Source organism: Canis lupus, chromosome 26, assembly GCF_003254725.2.
Source record: "Canis lupus dingo isolate Sandy chromosome 26, ASM325472v2, whole genome shotgun sequence".
In the NCBI taxonomy this organism is placed as follows: Eukaryota; Metazoa; Chordata; class Mammalia; order Carnivora; family Canidae; genus Canis; species Canis lupus.
In genome coordinates this window covers 35114739-35138403 of record NC_064268.1, presented here as the reverse complement: position 1 = coordinate 35138403, position 23665 = coordinate 35114739, and the positions used below count along the sequence as shown (strand labels likewise).

Below are 23665 nucleotides of genomic sequence, written 5' to 3'. Positions count from 1 at the left end.
ATTGTGCATTATCTTATCATTCTGGTTATGAGATTATCCTGTGGTCGGCATCAACAAGACTTTGAAACTCTCATATGATGTTCTGCTAGAAATGATCAAATTCTGTGATCTCTACAAAAAGTAGAAATCAAAGAGAGCTGTCTTTAAGCCTAGCATGATCCCCACCCCCGCCTGCCCCCGCCTCCTCCTTCTGTCATTGAACCAGTGTTTCGTGAAGTCCCTGCTAACTTGGCAGATGTGCTGCGTGAAACCAGCATCGTAGCAGCTGTGTACGGATGGAGAGAAGTTTAATAACAACATGGAGCTCTTAGGACCTCAGTACTCTAGGAGTTTGTAATATCTCAGATCGCAATACAAATATTTGCTTGCTCCTGCAAAGGAAATAAGCAGACACAGTAAGTCACAGCACTGTCAGCTTCTATGAGGAATATTCTCTCGTTAGAAGTTTCTATGTCTCTCCTAAAATAAGGGATTAGCATATGTCAGTACTCGATCAGATAGCAACCTCTCTCTCCCAGGAGCAGGCTCTCCGGGTGCCCAGGGATGGCGTCTCTAGATACCTACACAGACAGGCATAAAGGCAGGAAGCCCCCTAATAACAGAGATACAATGACAGCGTAGTGGCAACATGAGTTGGCACTGAACAAACTTGGCATTTAATAATTTCCTACTGTAATGTGACATTATTATAAAGCAACACAGCAGGGCCAAGACATAGCCACGGATACAGACTCTGACCCTGAGAATCAAAATGGTTCATTGAACTAGCGTTGCAGTTGAGCTCCCACAAACATACTAATGCTGCTTTTATTAACAACGACCCGTATTGTTAGTGATGACAGACAGACATCATGACTTCTTACCGTGCCGAAGTCACTTTGCGTTAGAATGCATTTAGGATTGTTGTCGCGTTGAAATCTGGCGGCAGCGGGCATAAGGAAATGGACTTTTGGGGACAGACATGGGGTCTGGAGCCAACCAGGTCTGTGTTCAAATTCCAGAGCAACAACTCACCCGCTATGTTTGACTTTGGGCACATTCCTTAACCTTTGTCCTCGTGTGTAAATTTGAGATAAAATACCCACCCTCTGCTATCTGGGTTAAATGAGATTTGTGCGAATCACCTAATACAGATCTTGGTATATACTAGGTACTGAACAAATGGCAAATATTATGATCTTATGTTTAATATATTGATTTTTTCCATGTTATGCTTCTTCTCTGTTCTCTTATATGTTACTTTACTAGGTACTAAGGCTGGTCATAGGCCATAACTTACAGATTTTCCTTTTTAAAATAAAATTCATCCAATTTCTTTTTTTTTTTTTTAAGACTTTATTTATTCATGAGAAACACAGAGAGAGGCAGAGACACAGGCAGAGGGAGAAGCAGGCTCCCTGCAGGGAGCCCAATGTGGGACTCGATCCCAGGACCCTGGGGTCATACCCTGAGCCAAAGGCATATGCTCAACCACTGAGCCACCCAGGCGTCCCTAATACATCCAATTTCTATAGACTATCTTACTTTTCCAATATTTTTTTTTATTTTTCCCCACGTGTGTTTTAAAATGTTATGTGTTTTCTTTTTGTTGCAAGAAAATTGATTCACAAAAAAAAAAAAAAAAAAAGAAAATTGCATTCACTTAAAAAAGTATATCCAGTTTAGACCAGGTAATAGAATAAAATTTTAAGTACTGGAAATTTGCAATGCGATTAAAAAAAATAATATGCACAGAGAATATATTCAGAACAAAGCATTATTTTGTATCTATTATATTTTTGAAGACTTTGTGGGTAATTTCTAAATTGTCGTGATGGTAATATATTTTAGGAGAATTCAGATTTAATATGATGTTGTCTGTAAAACTGTGATAGGTGTTCTTTTGGTTTTCTAGACTAGCAGCAATGTGTAGCAACGTACTACCACGAGTAACCTCCTAAGAAATAAGTCACTGGGGGGAAACCTGAGTGGCTCAGTGGTTTAGCGCCTGCCTTTGGTCCGGGAGGTGGTCCTGGCGACCCGGGATCGAGTCCCTCATTGGGCTCCCTGCATGGAGCCTGCTTCTCCCTCTGCCTGTGTCTCTGCCTCTCTCTCTCTCTTTGTCTATCATGAATGAATGAATGAATGAATGAATGAATGAATGAATGAATAAATAGTCTTAAAAAAAAAAGAAATAAGTCACTGATACGGCTTATGAAAGCCCTGACAGGCATAACTGATGTTTTCTGCCCATTGTCATGTCCACTTCACTGAAAATTGCTCCTCAGAGAAGGATCATGGGGTTGAAAATATATCGTCTACTCCTTTGGTTCAGAAAGAAAATCTACACTCTGTTGGGAATCCTCGATACCCACGCTGTCATCAATAGCTTCTTTCCAGTATTTCATGGAACACTAGACAGTGTGGCAGCACAGGAGATGAAAGAACCAGAATATACAGAAGAGCACACTGCTCCCCACGGGCTGGGCATTCTGATAAACTTGACTTTAACCACCTTTAATAGCCTACAGGGGGTGGGCACCCTTACTATTCCCCCTTTTGAGGGCTTCCCATAGCTTGTAGCTTGCCTCGGAAAACTAAGTATGAGTCCGAAGCCTGCGCTCTGCAAGTCCTACCCACGGGCTCGGGGCTGTCGTGCCTTTGCCATTCTTGTACCGCACACCTGCTATGCACCTCCTGCACGCCTGTGCATTCGGGGCAAAGTAGGGGAATAAAACTAGCCATGGAAGTTGTACTGCTATGGTTCAGGGGGGTTAGGGGTGGGAAATAGAATCATCAACCAAGCGACCACACAAATAAATGTACAGATCACAAACAGTTGTAGGTATTTGGGTGGAGAGGTACGTACACAGGGCCTTGAGAACAGATAAGCAGGGAACCTGGTCTAGTTACTTCTAATTAATGGAGGAAGGGACACATTGGCCGAGATCTAAAGGGTTAGTAGGGGGAGGATGATGTATGCAGCAGAGAACAGAGGTGGCCAGTTTGGCTGGAAGATGGGGATGTAATGTGATGTGAGAGGCTCAAACAGAATCACACTGGGAGCTGAGGAGACTAGAATAAAAGTTGTAGAATCAGAAGAGAGCTCAGTATGACATGTGGGCTGAAAATATGCAATCATCAATCACTTCTTTAATAGCAATAACCAGTGGGAAACAAAAATGGGAAAAGTTTGCTTTCATTAGAGAAAGCGATGATCTAAGACACCAAAGATTCTTCTTAAAAATTACCCAGACCTAGTGAAAAAATTAAGAGATCTTACTTAAAGCCTAAAACTAGCTCCGAACAACTGTGGGAAATTATTGTATGGAAAATCAATATAATCAAAAAGCCCTTATTCTGAAATCCATGTGTAAATGTGATACAGCTCTACCAGAATCCCAATGTGACTTCCCTTGCAAGTGGAAAAATGATTTTAAAGTCTCTGTGAAATATGAAAGCTTAACAATATCATTAAGCTGTTTTTGAAAATTGATTTCACTAAGGGGGGGAGTTGTTTACCAACTATTCAATACTAATGGTTACTATAAAGCAACTGTAATTTAATTTTTTTGATTTTTAAAAAAGTTTTTATTAAGTAATTTCTACACCCATCATGGGGCTTGAGCTCACAACCCCAAGATCAAGAGTTGCATGCTCCACGGCCTGAGCCAGCCACGTGCCCCGCAACGGTGTAATTTTCATAGCATGGTGTAGCAACAGTGAAAGATGCATCAGTGGGAAAAAAAAAAAAAAAAAAAAAAAAAAAAGCTGGGTTCAGAAATACATGTGAGAATGTAGTGTATTTTGACAAAATAAAAATTCAGTGGGTACATCTTTATTTTCAAAACTTTAAAAGCCTATTATTAGAGACCTGGGTTATGTGGATCATGGTTTTTAGAATGTATTATTAACAGTATACTATTCTGGTGTATATCTCTGTAATGTATTTCAAACCTCTATCTACCATTAATCCTAATAACTTAGAAATTTTACTTTTCTCGGAGAAGGAGTACGTTTCCAAGTATAGCTTAACGTTTCTGTACTGTGGTACTATGACAGCTTGAGTTGCTCAGGGTGAAATGTGAATGTTGATTTACAAAGTCTGTCGTTGACCTCGGGTTAGATGAGAGATACAAGAACGCATTTTTAAGATGAGAAATACAAGAACACATTTCTGAACTTTAAGAAGTTCAGAGGTACGCCTGCAGTAACAAATTGGGTGTTTCTAACGAGTATATACATATTTCAATCAGAGCGATTAAGACCTGTCAAATATTCTTGAAGAACCAAGAACTCTGGTGTAGATGAATAACTGTGTTATAAGTTGCCAGAAGGTTAGCCACATTAAAGCAGAGTCTCAAAAATAAATAAATAAATAAATAAATTAATTAATTAATTAATTAATTAATTAATTAATTAAATATAATAAATAAATAAATAAATAATAAATAGAGAGTCTCTAAGGTGATAATTAAAACAGATCCATTGTTCCCAAGGTTGTAATAATAAATTCATACACCAATGGATTAGATAGTCAAATCTCAGAAATATATCTTTGAGTCCTTTAACAGTTCTAACCTACGTCATTATCATCCTCATCATTATCCAGTTAACTCCTTAATTCCCCGAAGAGCACAGCGCATGATGATCTAAAATTTTGTTTCACTTGTAATAATGACACTTTAAAATTGAAAAATTTAGCTCCTGGATTATGACTCTAGGATTGAAGGGCTCAATGGCAAGAGTAAGGAGGTTCCTCAGGACAAAGAAATTTGAAATATGAGCCAAGCCTCACCCTGGGGAGGGACACATCAGAGGCCTGCACGTAGTTCACTGTCCTGAAATTAACTGCAATGAACTCTCTTCTTGGATATTAAAAGTTACTCAACTTCAACATCTCTCTCATTTCTGTGCAGGGAGGATGTGAGGACAGCAAACGTAATTGCCGCAGAAGCTGTGACCTGCCTTGTCATCGACAGAGAGTGAGTACATTGGGTTGTTATGCGTCCTGCGTACTCTGATCAGCGACGTGCTTGAGTTCTTGGAATTAGGCAGTTATTGATACTTGTTGGATATTCTTTCATTTTAAAATGAGGCTGTATATTTGATTCTCATTCCCTATTACTCCTGGAGGTGGCTGGCTCTGCCTTGAGAGCCTTGAGAGCTTCCACAGGGTGCGTGACTGTGACAAGCCCCACTGCAGTTAGCTCATTTACACACGGGCCATAATGCAGTGTCCCAGAAATGTGAGGATTAATGAGAACACACGAGGAAGCATGGGCCCCAGTGGATTTTGTACCCAGGAGGGGAGACATATATCTATATATATTTATATCTTTTAAGATTTTATTCATTTATTCACAAGAGACACAGAGAGAGAGGCAGAGACACAGCCAGAGGGAGAAGTAGGCTCCCTGTGGGGACCTCAATGTGGGACTCCTCCTAGGTCCCCGGGATCACAACCTGAGCCAAAGGCAGATGCTCAACCACTGAGCCACCCCGGAGCCCTTGAACCTGGGAGGATCTTAACAATGCTAGCTATCTGGGTAAATTTGGAGAGTAATAATTATGATTATCACTGCTATGGAATATATAATCATTACTATTATTATTAAGACATGGATCATTCCTTCAGCATGTTAGATATCTCCATTCTCTCATCCCCAGACTCCTATAAGAGAAGCTTTTAAGGAAGGTGCTTTTTGGAGGAAACATCATTTTAGACAAGCGTATACTTAGGGTCATTGCGAGTGTTGGCAATGATGTTTCTCATTGTTCCTTGCCTCCGTTCTGGCTTTGCTAGTCTCATTGCCTGCGTGCTTTATGTGTTAAGCTACAAATAATCCGATTACTGAGTCTCCAGGGGCCTGGGCGAAATGTGTGTGTACTATCTGGTGTGCACACTGTTGTGTGTGTGGGTGAGTCCATCAGGAGAGCCAAGCACCTGACCCAAGGGGAAGAACCACAAAGCACCCCTTTCGTGCAGCCAGTAGAGCCTGACAATGGGGGCCAAATGCAAGCAGTCCAGCATGATAGAGTCACACGTTGAGCTCAGCAAGCTCAAGGTAGAGAAGGATCCACCTGGTCCACAGATCTCCATCCTGGATGCCCCTGGTCCACGGATCTCCACCTGGTCTACTGATCTCCACCTGGTCCACGGATCTCCATCCTGGACGCCCCTCGGCGCTGGGTCTGTAGGAACCAGAGCAGGGGCACAGCTGTAGAATGGCACATCCATGAATGTCTCGACACAGATATTCTTTATCTCGTTCCCAGAAAAACCATGCCTATTTGTGGGAGCAATCACTAACCGGTTGTTTCCTTGGTTTGCCTAACTTCTTACTGAGGATCTTCCAGGTGCAAGGCGTTGTGTGCGGTGCTGTGAGAAGAATCAGAGGGCACCACACATCCTGATTTGGGGGTTTCACACCTACTAGAGAAGACATGGCCTGTGTGCAAGGCAGGAAGTGGGAAGGATCCAGAGCACCCACGTACAGGAGGCCAGCGCAGGGAGCCACTGCTGCTAAGGAGGATCGGGGAAGTCTTTGTGAAGGACATGGCATGGTTAGGTGGACCTGGAGGGACAGGCAATAGAAATAGTGGGAACAGCATAAGCAGTACTCGTAAGGGTGGTTGGCAGAGGTGCTGTGACAAGTGAGCTCGCAGATACATTGGGGCTGCTTCCCCAGGAACGCTCAGTGTCGGGACTGTTTCATGCAGCCAGGGTGTCACTGTATCACTGGATTGGTAAGCTAACCTGAGATTGCTGTGTAAGATGAATTGGCGGAGGGCTCGGAGGCCAAATATCAGGTTAGTGTCTGTAAATCCAAGTGTGATCAGGAGACCAGTTATAGGAGAGCTGCACTGGAATGAAGAAGTAAAACCAGAGGGCTTACTCCTTGACTGAATGTAGAGGGCATGAAAGGAATAAGGGATGTACTCGAGATCGAGAAGATCCAGGAGTAGAGAGAAATCCATTTGGGAGGCACAGTGATATTCCGTTAAAAATATATAATGAATGTGACATGTAAGATGGACACTCAAGAACAGATGCCCTGCAGGAGATAAGTAACATGAGTTCTTGTTAGAGTTAAATTAAATTAAAATTAGCTTAAAAATTGCTTGGGGAGAGTTAACAGCTGTAGCCGCAAGTTTGGTGGAATAGCGTGAGCAAAAAAAAAAAAAAAAAACCAGCAGAAGATAAAAGGACCAAGTTTAGAATTTGGGAAAATTCTTACATTTAAGAATGAAGCAGAAGGAGAAAAACCAGTGAATGACAATGAAGCGTTGGCTATTGGAGCAGAGCAGGAAACCTCACAAAGGAAGAGAAGATTCACAAGAGGAAGGGTCGGTGGCAGTGTTCAGTGTAGGTGGAAGCCAAGGGGTATACAGATAGAGGTGAAAGGTTTCAATCAAGAATGGCATCATCATATGGTTTCACTCTACATGGAATATGAGAAATAGTGAAAGGGATTATAAGGGAAAGGAAGGGAACTGAGTGAGAAAAGTTAGAGAGGGAGACAAACCACGAAAGACTCCTAACTCTGGGAAACAAAGGGTTGTGGAAGGGCAGGTGGGTAAGGGGATGATGGGGTGACTGGGTGATGGGCACTCGATGGGATGAGCACTGGGTGTCATACTATATGTTGGCAGATTGAATTTAAATTTTTTAAAAAAATTAAAAATTAAAATTGCAAAAAAAAAAAAAAAGGAATGGTATCCAGACTGCAGGGAGTGAGTGGGTGCTGAGGAAGTGAGATCACCCAGACTAAGGGCTCTGTCTTTCAGCAACTTGGTGGAAGGAAGGAAAGGGGAGGGAAGGGGGGAGGAGAGGAGGGTGGGAGGGGAGCATGAAACATTGGTGGGCTCCTGGGGGGTGTCCTTGTGACAATCACACACAGGAAGACGGCCTGACTGTAGAACTCAGAAAGTGCATTTCTATGCTCTTAGAGGTGAAGTGGGTCTTCCCACCAAAAGTTGAATTCACAGCTTAAAAAACAAAACAACAACAACAAAACCCCACTGTAACTGAAGCCTCCTGTCAAGAGCTGCTGCTGGAACCTAATTTATGGCCAATTAGGGGAGCACCACGGCTTCATCCCATGCAAACAGATGGCAGACATTAGAACTGTCAACAAAAGGAGCTTCTTTCACAAATTTACAAGCGAGGTACCATGTTACATAAGCCAGTAATTATGCTTTATCATTCCGGAGGGAGAGCAAAAGAACATTATTGTAACTAATCATGCACGTCAGAATTTCTTTTAGAAAATGCTCATTGACAAACTGGAGAATGATAAACAGATACATGGTTTTCCCAAAAAGTATTCTCTAATGATTAGATTCTTACAGCCTCATCGGGATCTTAGTAACTATCTGCAGTGATCCTAGAATTTGCGAAAACTGACTAAAAAAAGGTCTAACAGAACAGTCTATGTCCATTAATGCAACTTTTGAATATTAAAAAAAATAACTAGGTGTCTTTAGCGCCTCTCATCTTGGAATCCATGAAAATAAATAAATGTGAGAGTAGGTACGTTAGTGCTTTCCGTGATCAGTTATGCAATGCCTGCTTCTTCATTGGCATGAGTTGTTGATGAAGCTAGAGATTCAAGAAAGATCGTTTATTTTTCAACATGTTGAGATCATTGTTAAAAGGCAGTAAGTTAACTGCTAGTAAGTAGTCAAAGAGTTTTATATTTTTTTTCCTCAGGAAATTAGGATCTAAGTTAGAATCCTAATTTTCTGTGTAACCTTGCAGAGCTTGCCATACTGGTTACGAAAATTAAAATATTTTCTTAAAAAAAATTTTTTTTTCTTACTGGTTAGTAAATAGCAGTGGTCCGAGCTCCCTGAGTATCCCTAATGCTCCTCTACTGCCCGGCTCATCTGACCTCCCCACCCATGACTCTCCCAATCCCTCCTTGATGCAACAACTAAAAGGTGGCTTCTATAGATCCGAGTCCTAGTATCCATCCTGATCGGCCAATTCCTGTGTCATACTGTTAATTGGTTGACTGTCATCCCTGGTAATCTGAAGCTAAAATAACATCTCATCATCATTGGTTTCCCAACTTTTGTTTTACCCAATCCATTGTATAAATAAAATAGAAAGAAAGCAGGGACTTTTCTGGCTCCAGGTGTAAAATCCCTAGGGTACCCAAGGGTCTTCCAGATGATGCCCAAGGCCCTCCATGGGACTCCAGGAGTCACTAAGGTAATTTACACACCACATATGGCTAAGCTTTACATCATTGACCCTTGGGATGTTCAGTCATACTTTGGAATCATTTGTGGCTTCAGACAGTTGTCATTGAGACGTAATTGGGGATGGAAGCCTAGAACTAGCCTAGAGGAAGTGCAGTGTGCTGGGGCATAAAATGATGTGTTTCAAAGGGAATCTCAAGTATCAGATTATATGACATTGTAAAGGGCAGGCCTAGACCTCAAGGTATCCTTATATCCCTATAGATCAGGGAAGCTGGGGTGACTGTGGTTCAAGTTTTTAACCTCCTAGAGCTCTAGTTGCCTCATCTGTAACAGGCATATTCATGCCATGTGTTTAAAAGAGCAGTGGAGATGCTAGTCATGAGGGTGGTGCCTGGAAGGCAACTCGTAAGTCTGAGGATGGTCTCAAGACTCACTGAGAATAGTGAAGCAAACAGATTACCAAGAAAGATTGGAGACTGAGAAAAAGTCACTTCTACACTACAGACTATTTCTCAATACCCAAATGGGGGCTTATGTATTAAAATTGGGGTTAGAACTAGACTATAGGAAATTTTATGTTTATTCATTAGGAAAAGTAGCAGTGAATGCCTGCTTCCTGTCTCAGATACATGGACTCTTGGGATAAACAAGACACAAATTCAATTTAGGTCTGAAAATTGAGTCTATAAGGCCAGGTCACTTGGAGACAACTCTGTGCCTATATTAAAATTGTTTTGAAAAAAAAAATAAAAAAAAAATAAAATTGTTTTGTGTTTCCTTACCAGTGCTGATAGCAAAACCCCCTGTGTTCGGGTCACCCTGGCCTCTACCTGTAGTGCTTTCTAATACTAGTTTTCAGCTCTTGAGCCAAACGTGCATCAGTCTCCAGAGATCCTGCTTCTGATCCTGGTGTTCACCCAAATTTCTCCCCACGCTTCTCGATTCTGGTGGGCTGGTCTCTTCCTCCATTTGCCTTTGCTATGGCTAATCAGATGTTCGACTCCAAGGTCAAGAAAAAATAAAAATACTAGATCCCCTTCATCTGCACTCTGGGCTAGTGGGCCAGACAGGCAAGAGCCTGGGAAACCTTCTATATTATGATCAGAATGCCAGAGGAGATGGAAACATATGGAGAAAAGTTCCTATATCCAGCTTCTCTCAGAGGGAGGTGCTCTAGATGTTTCTGAGAAGCAACTGGTGGGAGGGCTGAGGCTCACCAAGACACATGCTCAAGGAAGAGCAAAAGATCACTAAACTACCCAACAAAAATGGTGGCTTGTGTTACGAGCAGGAGTTTTATGTTCTGAGTGGAGTATGCTTTGTGAAGCCAGAGCTGCATGACTTAAGCCAGGGGTCGGAAAACTCTAAAAGGATCAGCTAGCAAATATTTATGCTTTACAGACCTTGTGTTCTCGGTTGCAACTCGCCAACTCTGCTGTAGTAATGAGAAGTGAGCCAAAGACAATGCATAAATGAATGAGCATGGTTGTGTCCCTATAGGCTTTGTTTATGTGTGCTGAAATTTGAAGTTCATAGTTTCAGGGGTTAAGAAGTATTACTCATCTTTTGAGATTTTTTTTTTTATTTCCACCATTTATCAAAATCATGCTTAGCTCATGGCCACCCAAGGAAAACAGACAACTGACTGAATTTGGCTTCTGAGGCATAGTTTTGCTGACACTTGACTTAAACAGTGTCAGAGAATTGAGCGCTGCCCCCGTGGTCCTGTTCTGATCTCCCTCCCTGCTGTGCTCCACCTGTCTTTTAGATACAGCGAATATATAAAGACAGATTCGCAGTGCCCTCCTGTGCTGGGCCTCCACATGCCATCTATCTGCTTGCCTCTCCCTCTCTGATACCCATCCACCTAAGTCCTCTGTAGGCACAACCCTTGTGCATCATGGGCACACACACAGCTTTCTTTGTTTTCCATCCTTGTTCTTATTTATGCTTTTTTTTTTAAGAGTTTTATTCATTTATTCATGAGAGACACAGAGAGAGAGGCAGAGACACAGGCAGAAGGAGAAGCAGGCTCCAAACAGGGAGCCCGATGTGGGACTCGATCCTGGGATGCCAGGATCACGCCCTGAGCCAAAGGCAGATGCTCAACCACTGAGCCACCCAGGCGTCCCTATTTCTGCTCTTTTTAAGAAGATTTTATGTATTTGAGAGAGAGAGAGAGAAAGAGAGAGAGCACAAATGGGGTGAGAGGCAGAGAGGCAGAGGGAGAAGCAGACTCACCGCTGAGCTGGTTCCCCAATGTGGGGTTCAATCCCAGGACCCTGAGATTATGACCTGAGCCAAAGGCAGATGCTTAACCAACTAAGTCACCCAGGCACCCCTTCTTATTTCTACTCTTGCATTCGCTAGGAATTCACTTTAGCTTTGCATTAACTTGGTTAATAGCTAATTAGAAATTAAGGTGGTTCTCTGCAACAGTTATTTGCATTTTGATGACATACCCCAAAAGATAGAGAAATCATAAAAATTCAGAAGATTCTAGTATTCCAGGTCCCCTGAGGGAGGACAGTAGGGGAAGGATTTGGAGACAGCAGAATCCTTCATGCATCCTCTGACCCCATCGGCCAAGTCAGTCTCACGAAGCCCTATGTGCCCAGTGGCATTTGTCCCTCTTAGGTCACCTGTGTCCTTGTCTTTATATAACTCGCCATTCTGTGTCCACATGATAGGTCCATAGGGAGCGCACGCCACATTGCCTGTAGTCACATTGGTTAACTGATAGGGTGATAAACTTAAAATATTTCACAGCCTCAGCTTTTCCTACAGCCTAAATGGATTTTATTTTGGTTCATTTTCCAGGATGAAATCTAGGGGTGATGTGAGGATATTTGCAGGCTGATCACAGAAACCAAGTATACCTTACAAGCATTGTATCAGCTGCGATCATTTGGGTTTGTCTTTTTTTATGGAGCTGTTATTGATTGGTATGCTTTATAAAAAAAATATTAAGCAGGAAAGATAAAATCCAGAAGTTTAGAAGACAGAGAGACATTATATTTGTTCAGTTCAATGATGTGACTTGAATGATAGTGTGCCCTGAACAAGCATGATCTGACTACAAATAAGCATATTTCCACTAGAAAAGAAGAATATTTGGAGACCATTTGTGGTTTTGGTAATGGAGAGAAGTGGATGGGACTGCAGTTTGTCATGTGTGCCTATCCCAGGGCTTTAAAATGGGAGACCTTCCTCCGACTCCAAGTCTTCACAGAGATGATGCATAGCATCGCTGGAGAAGTCTTTGAGAAGGCCCAGGCTCTTGCTTCATCCACCCAGCTAGAAATTACTGCTTACCTGCTCCATGTCAGCCACCCAGACATCTAGTCGCCGGGGGTCTAAAAAAAAGACCTGTAAACATATGACTTATTCTCATACCTGTCATATGGGTAACTTTCAGCTCTAATCTGTTAAGTCACAAGCTGTTGGAGGTTCTCAGGGTACCCTTTTGTAACCACTGGACTCTGTTCAATTAAAAGAAGTCCAAAGCCATTAATATATGGGTATGCCACTAATCAAAATGCACTAAATTTTTTATTTGAAAACCATTGTTAAAAACATGTAGATGGTCAGTGGATTAAGTTGCAAAGTCAGCAGAGATTTAAGAAGGAGAGGTAGGAAGGACCTTCTAGACTGGGGCCTGACCAACATTTCCCATTAGGGGTGAGATAGTAAATATTTTGAACTTTGTGGCCTATAGTCTGTCCCAAAAGCTTAACTCTGCCATTTGGCCCAAGGGCCGTAGTTTGGTGTAAGCGCTGTTACAAGTCAGCTTTATTTTTACAAGTGATGAAATTAGGTTCAGAAGTGTCAGGTGCACTCAAATCACACTGCTTAATAGGAAGAATGAATCAAGATACTTAGCATATTCACATGCTTGTCTTCTAATGCTAGATCTTAGAATTTTAGAGCTTAAAGAGACTTTGAAGAATCTCTCTTCCAAATTCTTTAGAAGTGAAAAAGGTAAGTCCTGGAAGGAATATGGACTGTCCAAGCTCTTTATTTTCTTTTTAGGATTTTATTTATTTATTTTGAGAGAGAGAGAGAGACAGGCAGACAGTAAGAACTCAAGCACAGGGAGAGGGAGGGACAAGCAGACGACTCTGCACTGAGCACGAAGCCCATCTGGGCTCGATCCCGCAAACCTGAGATCATGACCTGAGCGGAAATCAAGAGTGAGATGCTAAATTGACTGAGCCAACCCTGACAGTCAAGGTTCTGTAGAGCCAGAGATGGAATTACAATGCAGCTCTCATGGCATCCGTTTCAGTGCATTTGCACCTGACTCATGTTATGATTTAAATTACCAAGATAGAAAACTCATGCATGTATTAATTCAATAAGCACCCGGTGAGGATCCAGTCTGTGTTCAGCCTTAGGGTCACTGCTGTGATAAATGCATAAAAGGGAGATAGTTGGTTCAAGAAGCTCATAATCACGAAAATGAACAAACAGTATAATGGTATAAGAGTCTACCTGAGAAAGGAGAAATGGTTGGTTTGTGAAATGAGCTAAAATACTCTCATTGAACTAAATCTGAAGTGAATTCGACTACTTCTAAGAAAAAAGATGAGTGAGTCAAATCTTTGGCTGCCAGCCTCGCCGCCTCAAAACACCATTGTGGATTGTGGCTAGATAGTTGAGTCACTGAATTAAGATGACAGTTTTATCATTTCAGTGAATTTATTTCATTAAGAGTATATGAACCTGTACTCAGCCACTCCTTTGGCCTTCCGTGGTAAGTCGGGCTGTCCTGTCATTTTTCACAGTAGCCTCCTCCCCTTGCTATGTCATCGGTTGACGACACCCGTCAGTCTGTTTTGACTCATGATCTAGAAGCTTGAGGAGGACAGAAGCCAGGTTTACATTGCTCATGCTGCCTCGTTGGTTCTCAGCGTCATGTCAGGACACGTACTAGGTCCTCCCCAAGTAGCTGTTGAAAAGCTGTATCAGTCAGGGTCCAACCAGGAGACAAGCAGCACACGGTAGTCTGAACAAGAAAAGTTTGTTTTGAAGAATTAGTAGCTGTACCAGGAGATTGAAGTAAGAAGCTAGCAAGAAAGGAGAAGAGCTCTGGAGAATTCAGGGATGGTAGATGGGACTAGTCACCAGCTCTAGGCCTGAAGGACAGCACTCGGGGAAGACCCCACCCCCACCGACCCTCCCTTGTCCCTCCTCCAGCCGCTACCCTGCTGGGACTGGGGACCCGACCTTGCTGTAGAACAGGGGTCCTGAAACTCGGCACTACTGACATTTTGGGTGAGAGAGTTTGTTTTTTTACGGAGCGCAGGCCTATGCATTGTAGGATGCTTATCAGCATCCTGACGATGATGACTTCTTCTTTTCTTCTTCTTCCTTCTTCCTCTCCCTCTCCCTCCTTCTCCTCTTCCTCCTCCTTTTCCTCCTCTTCTTCTTCATAAGAGACACACGGTGGGGGAGGGGGAGGCAGAAACATGGTAGAGGGAGAAGCAGGCTCCCTGTGGGGAGCCCAATGTGGGACTCAATCCCAGGACCCTGAGCCAAAGGCAGATGCTCATCCAAGAGCCATTCAGGTGTCCCAGCATCCTGACTTCTACCTACCAGATGGTAGTAACACTCCCCATCATCCATCACTGGGTTAAGCAACAGTGTCTCCAGACATTGCCTAATGTTCCCTGTGGGGCAGCATCACCCTGGTGGAAGGACATGGTGGTGGTTTGCTGGATGGTAACCAGGTGCTGGGACACTGGGTCCGTAGAACTTGTGCCCTGTAGGGTTCCAGGGAAAGCCATCCACAGGGTGGTATGACACTGCCTGTGGGGAGGTCCACTGAGGGAACCTGCTGGCTTCATGGTGTTGCTGATCAGCTGCTGGGCCCTGGAGAAGCTACAGGAACCCCCCAGGCTCACAGGGACAAGGAGACAGAACCCCTCACTCTGGCAGTGTCTCCCCAGTGCCCTCTCCTGACAAAGCTTCAAAGCCAGTTGATGGAGAAAAAAAATGATCCCAGATCTGTTTTTACAGAGCAGTGAAAAAGGGTGAGTTTGGAGCTGGCAGGCAGTAAATCAACAACCAGTACAGATTCCAAATCAAATCCTCCTCGCAGTTCTAGAGCTTTAAAGATAAACAGAAGGTCCCCGAAGGAACTCCTGGTCAATTCAGGGGCGTTAAAGATCAACATGAGAGACCCTTCCAGTTTAATAAAAAGGATGGAGGAGTGTGTCGTGCCTGGAGCATCCCAGAGGACGTACTGGACAAAGTCACATCTTTAAGTTGAATCAGGTCTCTAAGTTAGGGAGAGGTTGTACAGGTGAAGAAGAGACCGTAAAGTCAGCTCCCACCCAAGGAAGGGCATGTACACGAGCAAGGGATTTGGAAAGGCCACTGTCCAGCGATGAGTGGAATATGGCAGGAACAGAGGACTTTGGAGTTAAGAACTAAATGGTCAGTGAGACAGGTGGAGTGTGGGGAGATACGGTAAGAGAGAGGGGATCAGGACAGATTGTGAAGAAGTCTGATGTCTCAAATTGTCCCCTGGGCAGTGAGGAACCCCGGGGAGAACTCTTGGTGTCTGCGTTTGGTTTTGAAGGATGGGAATGGAAGGTTGACTCCAAAGGGGCAGAAGTCAGGCTGATGGGAGAGTGATGGGAGACGGTTCACCCGAGTCCAAGAGCCGCCACGCCACCCCAGGGCAGAGTTGGGGCAAGATTTAAATGGGGGAGATGGAGAGGAGCTTTGATCGGGGTAGGGGTGGAGGCTGTCTCCAACAGGCGGGGAGCATGGGAGCTACCACAGGCTCAGGGGCTGCCATTATGGGTGTGATAACTTCCACCTGCCCAAGTGGCAGTGTTCAGACGGAGAGGTCCACGGGAGGTTAGAAATGAGTTTGTTTCAAAAAAAAAAAAAAAAAGAAATGAGTTTGTTTCCTGAAAGTCAGATGATGAATGGAAATTGATGTTGGGGTTCACAGTTAATCAGTTTTAAAATATTAATATAAATATTAGTATATTTTAAAATATTCCGATCACAGTGGTGGCGTTCATTACAACGATTGTTTTGTCTACCTTGATGAATGAATAATTCGTTTTGTTTTAGAAATGCCTAAAACCATTCTGTGTTTCTTGTATTCCCCTCCCGCCTTGGATGTTTCAAAAACCTCTTTAGAGATTCGGCAGTGTCCCTGGAAGCAGTTGTGTGAGTGGATGAGGAAATCTGTGAACACTTTGTTTCCGCATCTGAAAAATCAGTCTTAATGTCTTCGATTAGAGAGGTAGTATTTGAAATTCTCTTTAAGGGCCTGCTGTGTGGCGGTGGGGCCGTGTATTCAAGGAACGGAGCATAACACTGCCGGTGTCCTGCAGATAAAACAGGTGGGAGAGGACGCCAGGATCCAGAAGCTTCACAACCAGTTTAAAAATCGACAGGGTGATCATTAAGTTTGAACGCAGAATCCTGCATTAAATATTCACATATTTACAAATATTCACAAATATTCACATGGTGCGCTTTTTTTTTTTTTTTTTTTTTGCATTTTTGGTTGAGTTAAGTGGTTTTGCTTACTTACGGAGGCTCACTTCCCTGGTGAGACAGTTATTACAGGCCCAGCTGGGTCATAAAGATAGAAGACTTTTGTGGGTTTTGTTTTGTTTTGTGTTCAGTATGTCTAGGAGTTGGTACTCATTCTGAAACTCTTAGCATAGACACAGGAATTGGATTATCGTTGGCTTCAAAAAAGTAAAATCTTACTCCCAGACTAAGCTTTACTTAAAGAAAGGCCTTTCAGAATATACCAGCTTGGAGGAGGTTTAACGCCCCTAGTTTGCACAGCCCTGCCGTGATCAGGGCAATATTAAACCAGAACCAATATTAAAACAGAAGCCAGGCTAGCAAAGGCAAAGCATGATTTGGTCATTGATGAGGATGTTGATGAGGATCCTCCTCGAAAAACTGGAGGTGGCGTATTATCATCTAGGCAGGAAACCTGAAATCTCAGTGAGAACTCTTTATTTATTGATGCTGCATTATTTTCTCTCCTCCTGGTTTCATTTTGTTCCATTTTCAGATAGTGTCAGGTGATTGTAAGCAGAATAATTGCTCATTGAGAAAATTGGAAAGCACAGAAAAATACACATATAATCCCGCCTTTCAAAGGTAACTACTGTTAACATTTTAGTATCTTTCCTTAAATAGTGAGATCACACTGCCTAAGTCTGTTTTCTATCTTGTCCACATACAGGGCAACAGACATAAATATAAATAGAGATAGGTGTGTAGACAGACAAATTTACACCACCATTTCCTTACATATGTGCCAATTACAACACTCCTTGAGATTGATAGATTGATCACACATACATACATATACATATAATTTTTCTCAGAGCAAGCATACAAAGAATGCTTTTTGTTCTCTTTCATAAAGGTAGACTTGGCTCCAGACAAAGTATTACGTTGCAAAACATACAGCTTTTAAGCAGAGAATTAGTGTGTGAACCCGGTTGTGCTTTTTTTTTTTTTTCAAGATTTTATTTATTTATTCATGAGAGATGCAGAGAGAGAGGCAGAGACACAGGCAGAGGGAGAAGCAGGCCCCATGCAGGGAGCCCCATGTACCCTGGGGTCACGCCCTGAGCAGAAGGCAGACGCTCAACCACTGAGGCCCCCAGGCGTCCTCGGTTCTGCTTTCAAAGCCCATTACATCACACTCCCTTACCACATTGACCATTCACAATTTACTGGGTTAATAAAAGCATCTCCAGAGCATAATTTGAGTTTTCGTTCCCTCTGTAGTTTCGTAAATGTGTTTGACCACATGAGCTCATTTCAGTTTTTAATTTTTATGGAGAATTCTCCACATATACCTTTGTCCCTCTTTTGATGTATTTCCTTGAGAAGCTACTCAGTGTTAGAACTCAGGATGTGCATATTTGCACATTGTTGTGTAGAACCATTCCCCAGCTCACTCCCCAGTGGTGATGTGTGAGAACATCTGCTGCATCGCACCCTGACCAGCTTGACATTTTGGTGGAAACAGTCTTAAATGACATGATGGGGCAAATCAGCCCAGGGCATGAAATATGTCAGCATCCAAGAAGAGTCAGTTTGACATTTATTCCTCTCTTGTAATTGATACATGGAGCCTAGTTATTTTTTTTTTTCAGTTTTGCAACTGCCTTTTTGTCCTACAGAAGAATAAAAACGTTTAAAAGTCTTCGGAAAATTGTGAGAATAGAAAAGGACTCAAATAACCTTTTTCTGAAAGGTCAGGAGTAAACAGTTAAGGCTAACAAGCTACCTGGAAAGGAGGAGTAGACAGGCAAAAGTGGAAATCGTCCAATTGACCAATTAAAATAGAAGCCAAAAATGATGGCATGAGAAGGCCCCCATTCAGAGATGATGCAGGCTGTGGCCAGTGGTGGGGAAGGAAGGACAAGGGTCCAGAGAGGTTAATACACGAATTTCTGAGCATCTCGATATGATGCCTCTGTCTTACTATTTCATCTCAGCCCAACCTCCCAACATCCGATGGGCGGAAGAGGACATAAAAAAAAAGATCCAGAAAAGAAACTGAGGGTCATAGTGGCTCAGTGACTTTCTCAGAGCCACACAGCAGATCTATTACACTCTTTTTATGTTGCTGCTTTTATGGCAACAAACCAAGGGTCAACTACCAAGCAAGATTCCATTAAGGGATTCTTTTTGAAAGAGTGGAGTAGGAGGGGCACCTGGGTGGCTCAGTAGGTTAAGTGTCTGCCCTCAGCTCAGGTCATGATCCTGGGGTCCTGGGATTGAGACCTGCGTCAGGCTCCCTGCTCAATGGGCAGGCTGCCTCTCCCTCTCTACTGCTTGTGCCCTCTTGAGCGTGTTCTCTCTGTCTCATGTAAACAAAATCTTTAAAAAGAAAGAAGGAAGGGAGGAAAGAAATAGTGAGTGAGTGAGTGGAGTGGGAGAGATTGAGGCAGAGAAACTGAGTGTGGGGCTAATTCTGCCTCAGGCAGAGTGTCCATCGCAGTGGTGATGGAGATGACATGGAGGAACAAAGTCAGGAGAGATCACAAACATAGACTTGATGGGCTTGGGTAAAAGTGAAGATGTCTGGCCTGCATTTTGCTGGTTGAAAGATAATTGCATTAGGGGAGACAGTTTAGATGGTGGTGAGTCTCGATGGAAGGTGGTTCATGTAGTGGTGGCTGAGTAGAGCCTGAGGTGCGGGTGAGAGAGGCAGGTTACATGGGACACAGGGATGCCGCATCTCAGCGTGGATCAGGAGCGTTCAAGGATAGAGCTGGAGGTTGGACTGCCATCAGCCTGGGATCCTGCCTGGAGTAGGGATGTCAGTTGAAGTCTTCAGAGTAAATGATATTTCCTGGGAGAGCTTAGGGAGTGTAATTAAAGTAATGTGTAAGAACTAGGGTCCAGTGCCAATCACACTATCGAGTCCCAGATCGATGGCTTCTAGCTCCGTGGAGCCCTAAGCCTCCTCCCTTCTCTCTTGCTCCCAACCAGGAGACCTTGACGATGTGTGCAGACATCTGTTAATTGTCACAAGTGGGTTCTCTAAGGGGATCGAGTGGAAAGAGGTGAGGGATGCGGCTAAGTGTCCTACGGTGCACAGGACAGGCTCTAGAGCAGAGGATGATCTGATCCCAAATGTCAGAAGTACAGAGTCTGAGGAAGCCTGCTGTAAACCTTCTATAAAGTGGGGATCGTGGTACTTTCCTCGTAGAGTCGCGGTGAGGTTTCCCCGAGATAATGCAGGAGAAAAGCGAGACTGAACCTGTCAGCAGTAATAATTATTGCAGGAAAATAAGTCATTCTGTTGCATGGGAAGAGAGGACAGAGGGCTCAGGTCGAGTGACCGCCTGCCTGTAAGGAATGTTGAAGGAAGAAGTGTGTGCGGCTTCTGCGGAGAAGTAGCATGGAGGAGGAGGGGGAGGAGGGGAGTGGGATGAGGGGGAGAAGAGGTGGGGAGGAGGAGGATGGGGAGGAAGGGGAGGAGGATGGGGAGGAAGGGGAGGAGGAAGAAGAGGGTTGGAGAGGAGGAGAAGGGAGGAGGGAAGGAAGAAGAGGAGGGGAGGAGGAAAGGAAAAGAAGGGGAGGAGGAGGGGGAGGAGGGGGAGGAAGAGAGGAGAGGGGGAGGAGGAGGAAGAGGAGAAGGGGAGGAAGGAACAAAGGGGATTAGGAGGAGGAAGATGAGGGGGAACAGGAGGAAAAGGGGGAGGAGGGGAGGAAGAGAGGAAGAGGAGGAGGGGGGAATGCAGAGTGAACATCAGGGAAAGGCACAAAGCAGTTTGGTGTGTTGTCACGGTCCCTATTTCAAGGCTATGTCCGGAGCAGCCAGCCAGCAGGGCCATGGATGTCAGGCGGGTCATGGAGTGTGGGACCTGGAAGGAGACCCCTGGAATTCCCTATGAGCAGATGAGTGATGACCTTGAGGGGAAGCCATAGTAAAAGTGAAAGAAAAGTGGAACCAGAATGCCAGGTGGACACAGGTTGAGAATCCATGAAAAACAGCACTGAGGGATGGGAAAAGCAGTTCTTTCGAACCGACCATTTGGTCACAAAGATTAGTGTTGTCTGTTAGGACTGGGGAGGCCGTCCTGGGCATTGGCTGAAAGGGAGGAAACGTCCCAAGGGCGACAGTGAAGGGATAAGAAACGTTGTGACTGGCGGAGCCAGAGTCTGGAGGAGAGAGGTGAGAGTTTGTGGTCAGGGGTAATGAGGGGGGTTGCTTTAGGAAGAAACTGGGGCACTTATCTGGGAGAGAAATATAATGATTATGTCACCACACTCGAGGTCCAGGGAAAGAAATGAAAACCAAGACATTAACTTTTTATGAAGCACTCAAAAGTCAGAAATGGAAATGTTCTTAAATAGCACAGACACTCCAGAAGATGTATCTTCTAAATCACCCTGAATAGTTCTTCATGAGCTGAGTTGTCTTCCCAGATCCTCACCCCCACCCCCTCAAGCCTGACTGCATTTGGAGAGGGAGCTTTTATAGGGTAATGGAGGGTGACAAGGTCAGAGATGAGGTCAGTCCTCACCTCAGAGGACTGGTGTCCCTGTGGGAAGAGGCAGAGGGTCAGCAGGGTGTGCACGTATGGGGAAGGCCCCTGAGGACACACTGAGAAGTGCCTATCTGTGGGTCAGGAGGAAAGGCTGCACCAGAAACCACCCCTCAATCTAGGACCCCCACCCCACAAAACTGTGAAAAAGTAGATTTCTGTTGCTTCCACCACCCATCTGTAATAGTTTCTTATGGCAGCCCTAGCAGACTCATGTGCTTCCTCATTGGAACCGCTATAGATAAGCAATAGAAGAAATAAGATGGTCTGTTAAAATAAAACCTATTTCTGGGGCACCTGGGTGGTTTTGGCTCAGGTGGTGATCTCAGGGTCATGGGGTCAAGCCCCACATGGGGCTCCAAGCTGAGTATGGAGTCTTCTGGAGAGTTTCCCTCTCCCTTTGCCCCTCCCACTCATACTCTTATGTGCTTGCTCGCTCGCTCGCTCACGCTCTCTCTAAAATAAATAAATCTTTAAAAAAATACAAATAGAAATAAGAAATATATCTTTTAAAGAATTGGGTTGACCATGAAGGAAGGACTTGAGAAATAGCAGATAATTGGTACCGAGTCCTAGCCCCAGATAATGACCACTTAATTTGCTTGAAAACAGTTAAATGGCTTTCATAGAATTCTATGTTCCCAGGTCATTTTCCTAAGGTTTTTAGAGGCAATTTTTAAATAGCCCATTACAAAAGAGCAAATTGTTTTAACTGGTATTCTGACATAATTGATACATCTAGGTAAACTAAAATATATCAGCCATGGATTTTTATGGTTTTTAATGTGGCTTATTTAGTTTTAGACAATTTTGATTCAAAAAATTTTGTCAGTTATGTGGATTTATAAATTGTAAATAATTTCTAAGGGGATAAGTTTGAAAATATTTAATAGATAAAATATCCCCTGTTGCCATAGATTCTACTTTGAGAATAGGAAAATACGAAAGAGAAATGTCTATAGTAATTGGGAAAACAGATATCAAAGTGGTCTTAGAATTGAGAATCTACAGCATTATGGGGAAAGTTATTTGGTTACTCATATTTTGTTTTCATTGGGGAAAGTGGATTGTTTTAGTGAAAGTATCAAAACTATATGAGACATCTTATATATAAGACATCATCATTGGCTTTCATGTCATGTATTTTTGCCCCAGAAAATCAATAGCAGAAAGAATAATTATTATTTTCACCTTTGTTGGTACGTATTTGCTATGATCAATAAAAGAGAGTTTCCAACACGTACTTAAAATACTGCTGAACCTCACAAAATCTATCCATTGTGTGAACTGTCTGATTTAAGTATAGTTGGGATATTTTTTTTTTTTAAGAAAATGAAACCAATGAATTTGTCATTTTAGGGCAATCTATTCTTAGAAGCATATTTTCCCCTCAACCTAAAAGGCTAACCTATCACATGAGATTTGATTCTAATATCTCCTGTTTAATTGACAGTGAAATTTGTGCCACATTTTTCAGTCCTTTCTTTCACTTTAATTGCGATTGGGATTCGTGGACATAACTTCCATTATAATCTAAAATAATTACTCTCATTTAATGTCCTAGATGTAATTCAATGATAAATCGCTAAGTGTTGCAAACCAAATCAGTCATATTTATACTAACGTATGTCTTCATCAGGATCCAAAATTTAGATAAGGAGTTCATTTAAATAAAAACCTTTGTCCTAAAAATTCATTATTCATATAGGTGGATGTTCAAAGAGGCACACAGATACAGGACTTTCAACTCATAAGCCATGAATTTTAAATAAAACTTTGCTTCAAAAGACTTAACTGTTTGCCTGTCTTCTGGTCACACACAGTGAGTGAATAAATGAATGAATGAATGATCCATCCATCATCTATTCACTAATTCATTTCAAATTTCTCTCGTACATCAGGCAATATCCTAGTTCCTAAAGAGTTCTTGATAAATAAGATGGACTAGGTCCTCAATCTCAGGAGACTTAATTCTAGTGTAAGAAAGATAGCAGTTTTTAAACAAATTTTTTAGCAAGTGATAAACTGTGGGATTAAAATAAAATGGGTCAAAATGATTGTCATGTTAAGTGAGGATTTAGAGCGTTTACTTTGTTGGTTGGTCAGAGAAGATCTGTCTAAAGAGGACACACTTGAGCTGAGACCTGAATGGCATTAAGAAAAAGCCATGCAAGGGGCCCTGGGTGGCTCCATCAGGTAAAGTGTCCGACTCTTGATTTCGGCTCAGGTCATGATCTCAGGGTTTTGAGATCAAGCCCTGTGTTGGGCTCCATGCTCAGTGGAGAGTCTGCTGGCTATTATCTCCCTCTCCGTCTGATTTTTCCTCTTCTCTGTCTCTCTCTCTCTCTCAGGTAAATAAATACAATCTTTAAAAAAAAAAAAAAAAGAAAAGAAATCTAGAGAAAGAA

At 43.0% G+C, this 23665-nt stretch overlaps 1 protein-coding gene across 7 annotated transcripts in view; it reads left to right on the top strand.

The window, feature by feature from the left end:
* PRKG1 (protein kinase cGMP-dependent 1) overlaps nucleotides 1–23665 on the top strand; it is a 1199334-nt gene that overhangs the window by 1049435 nt on the left and 126234 nt on the right. For all 7 annotated transcript variants that reach the window (XM_025441421.3, XM_025441420.3, XM_025441422.3 and 4 more), the window contains one exon: nucleotides 4899–4964. In XM_025441421.3, coding sequence (XP_025297206.1) covers nucleotides 4899–4964 — 66 coding nt within the window. The remainder of the gene's footprint in view (nucleotides 1–4898; nucleotides 4965–23665) is intronic.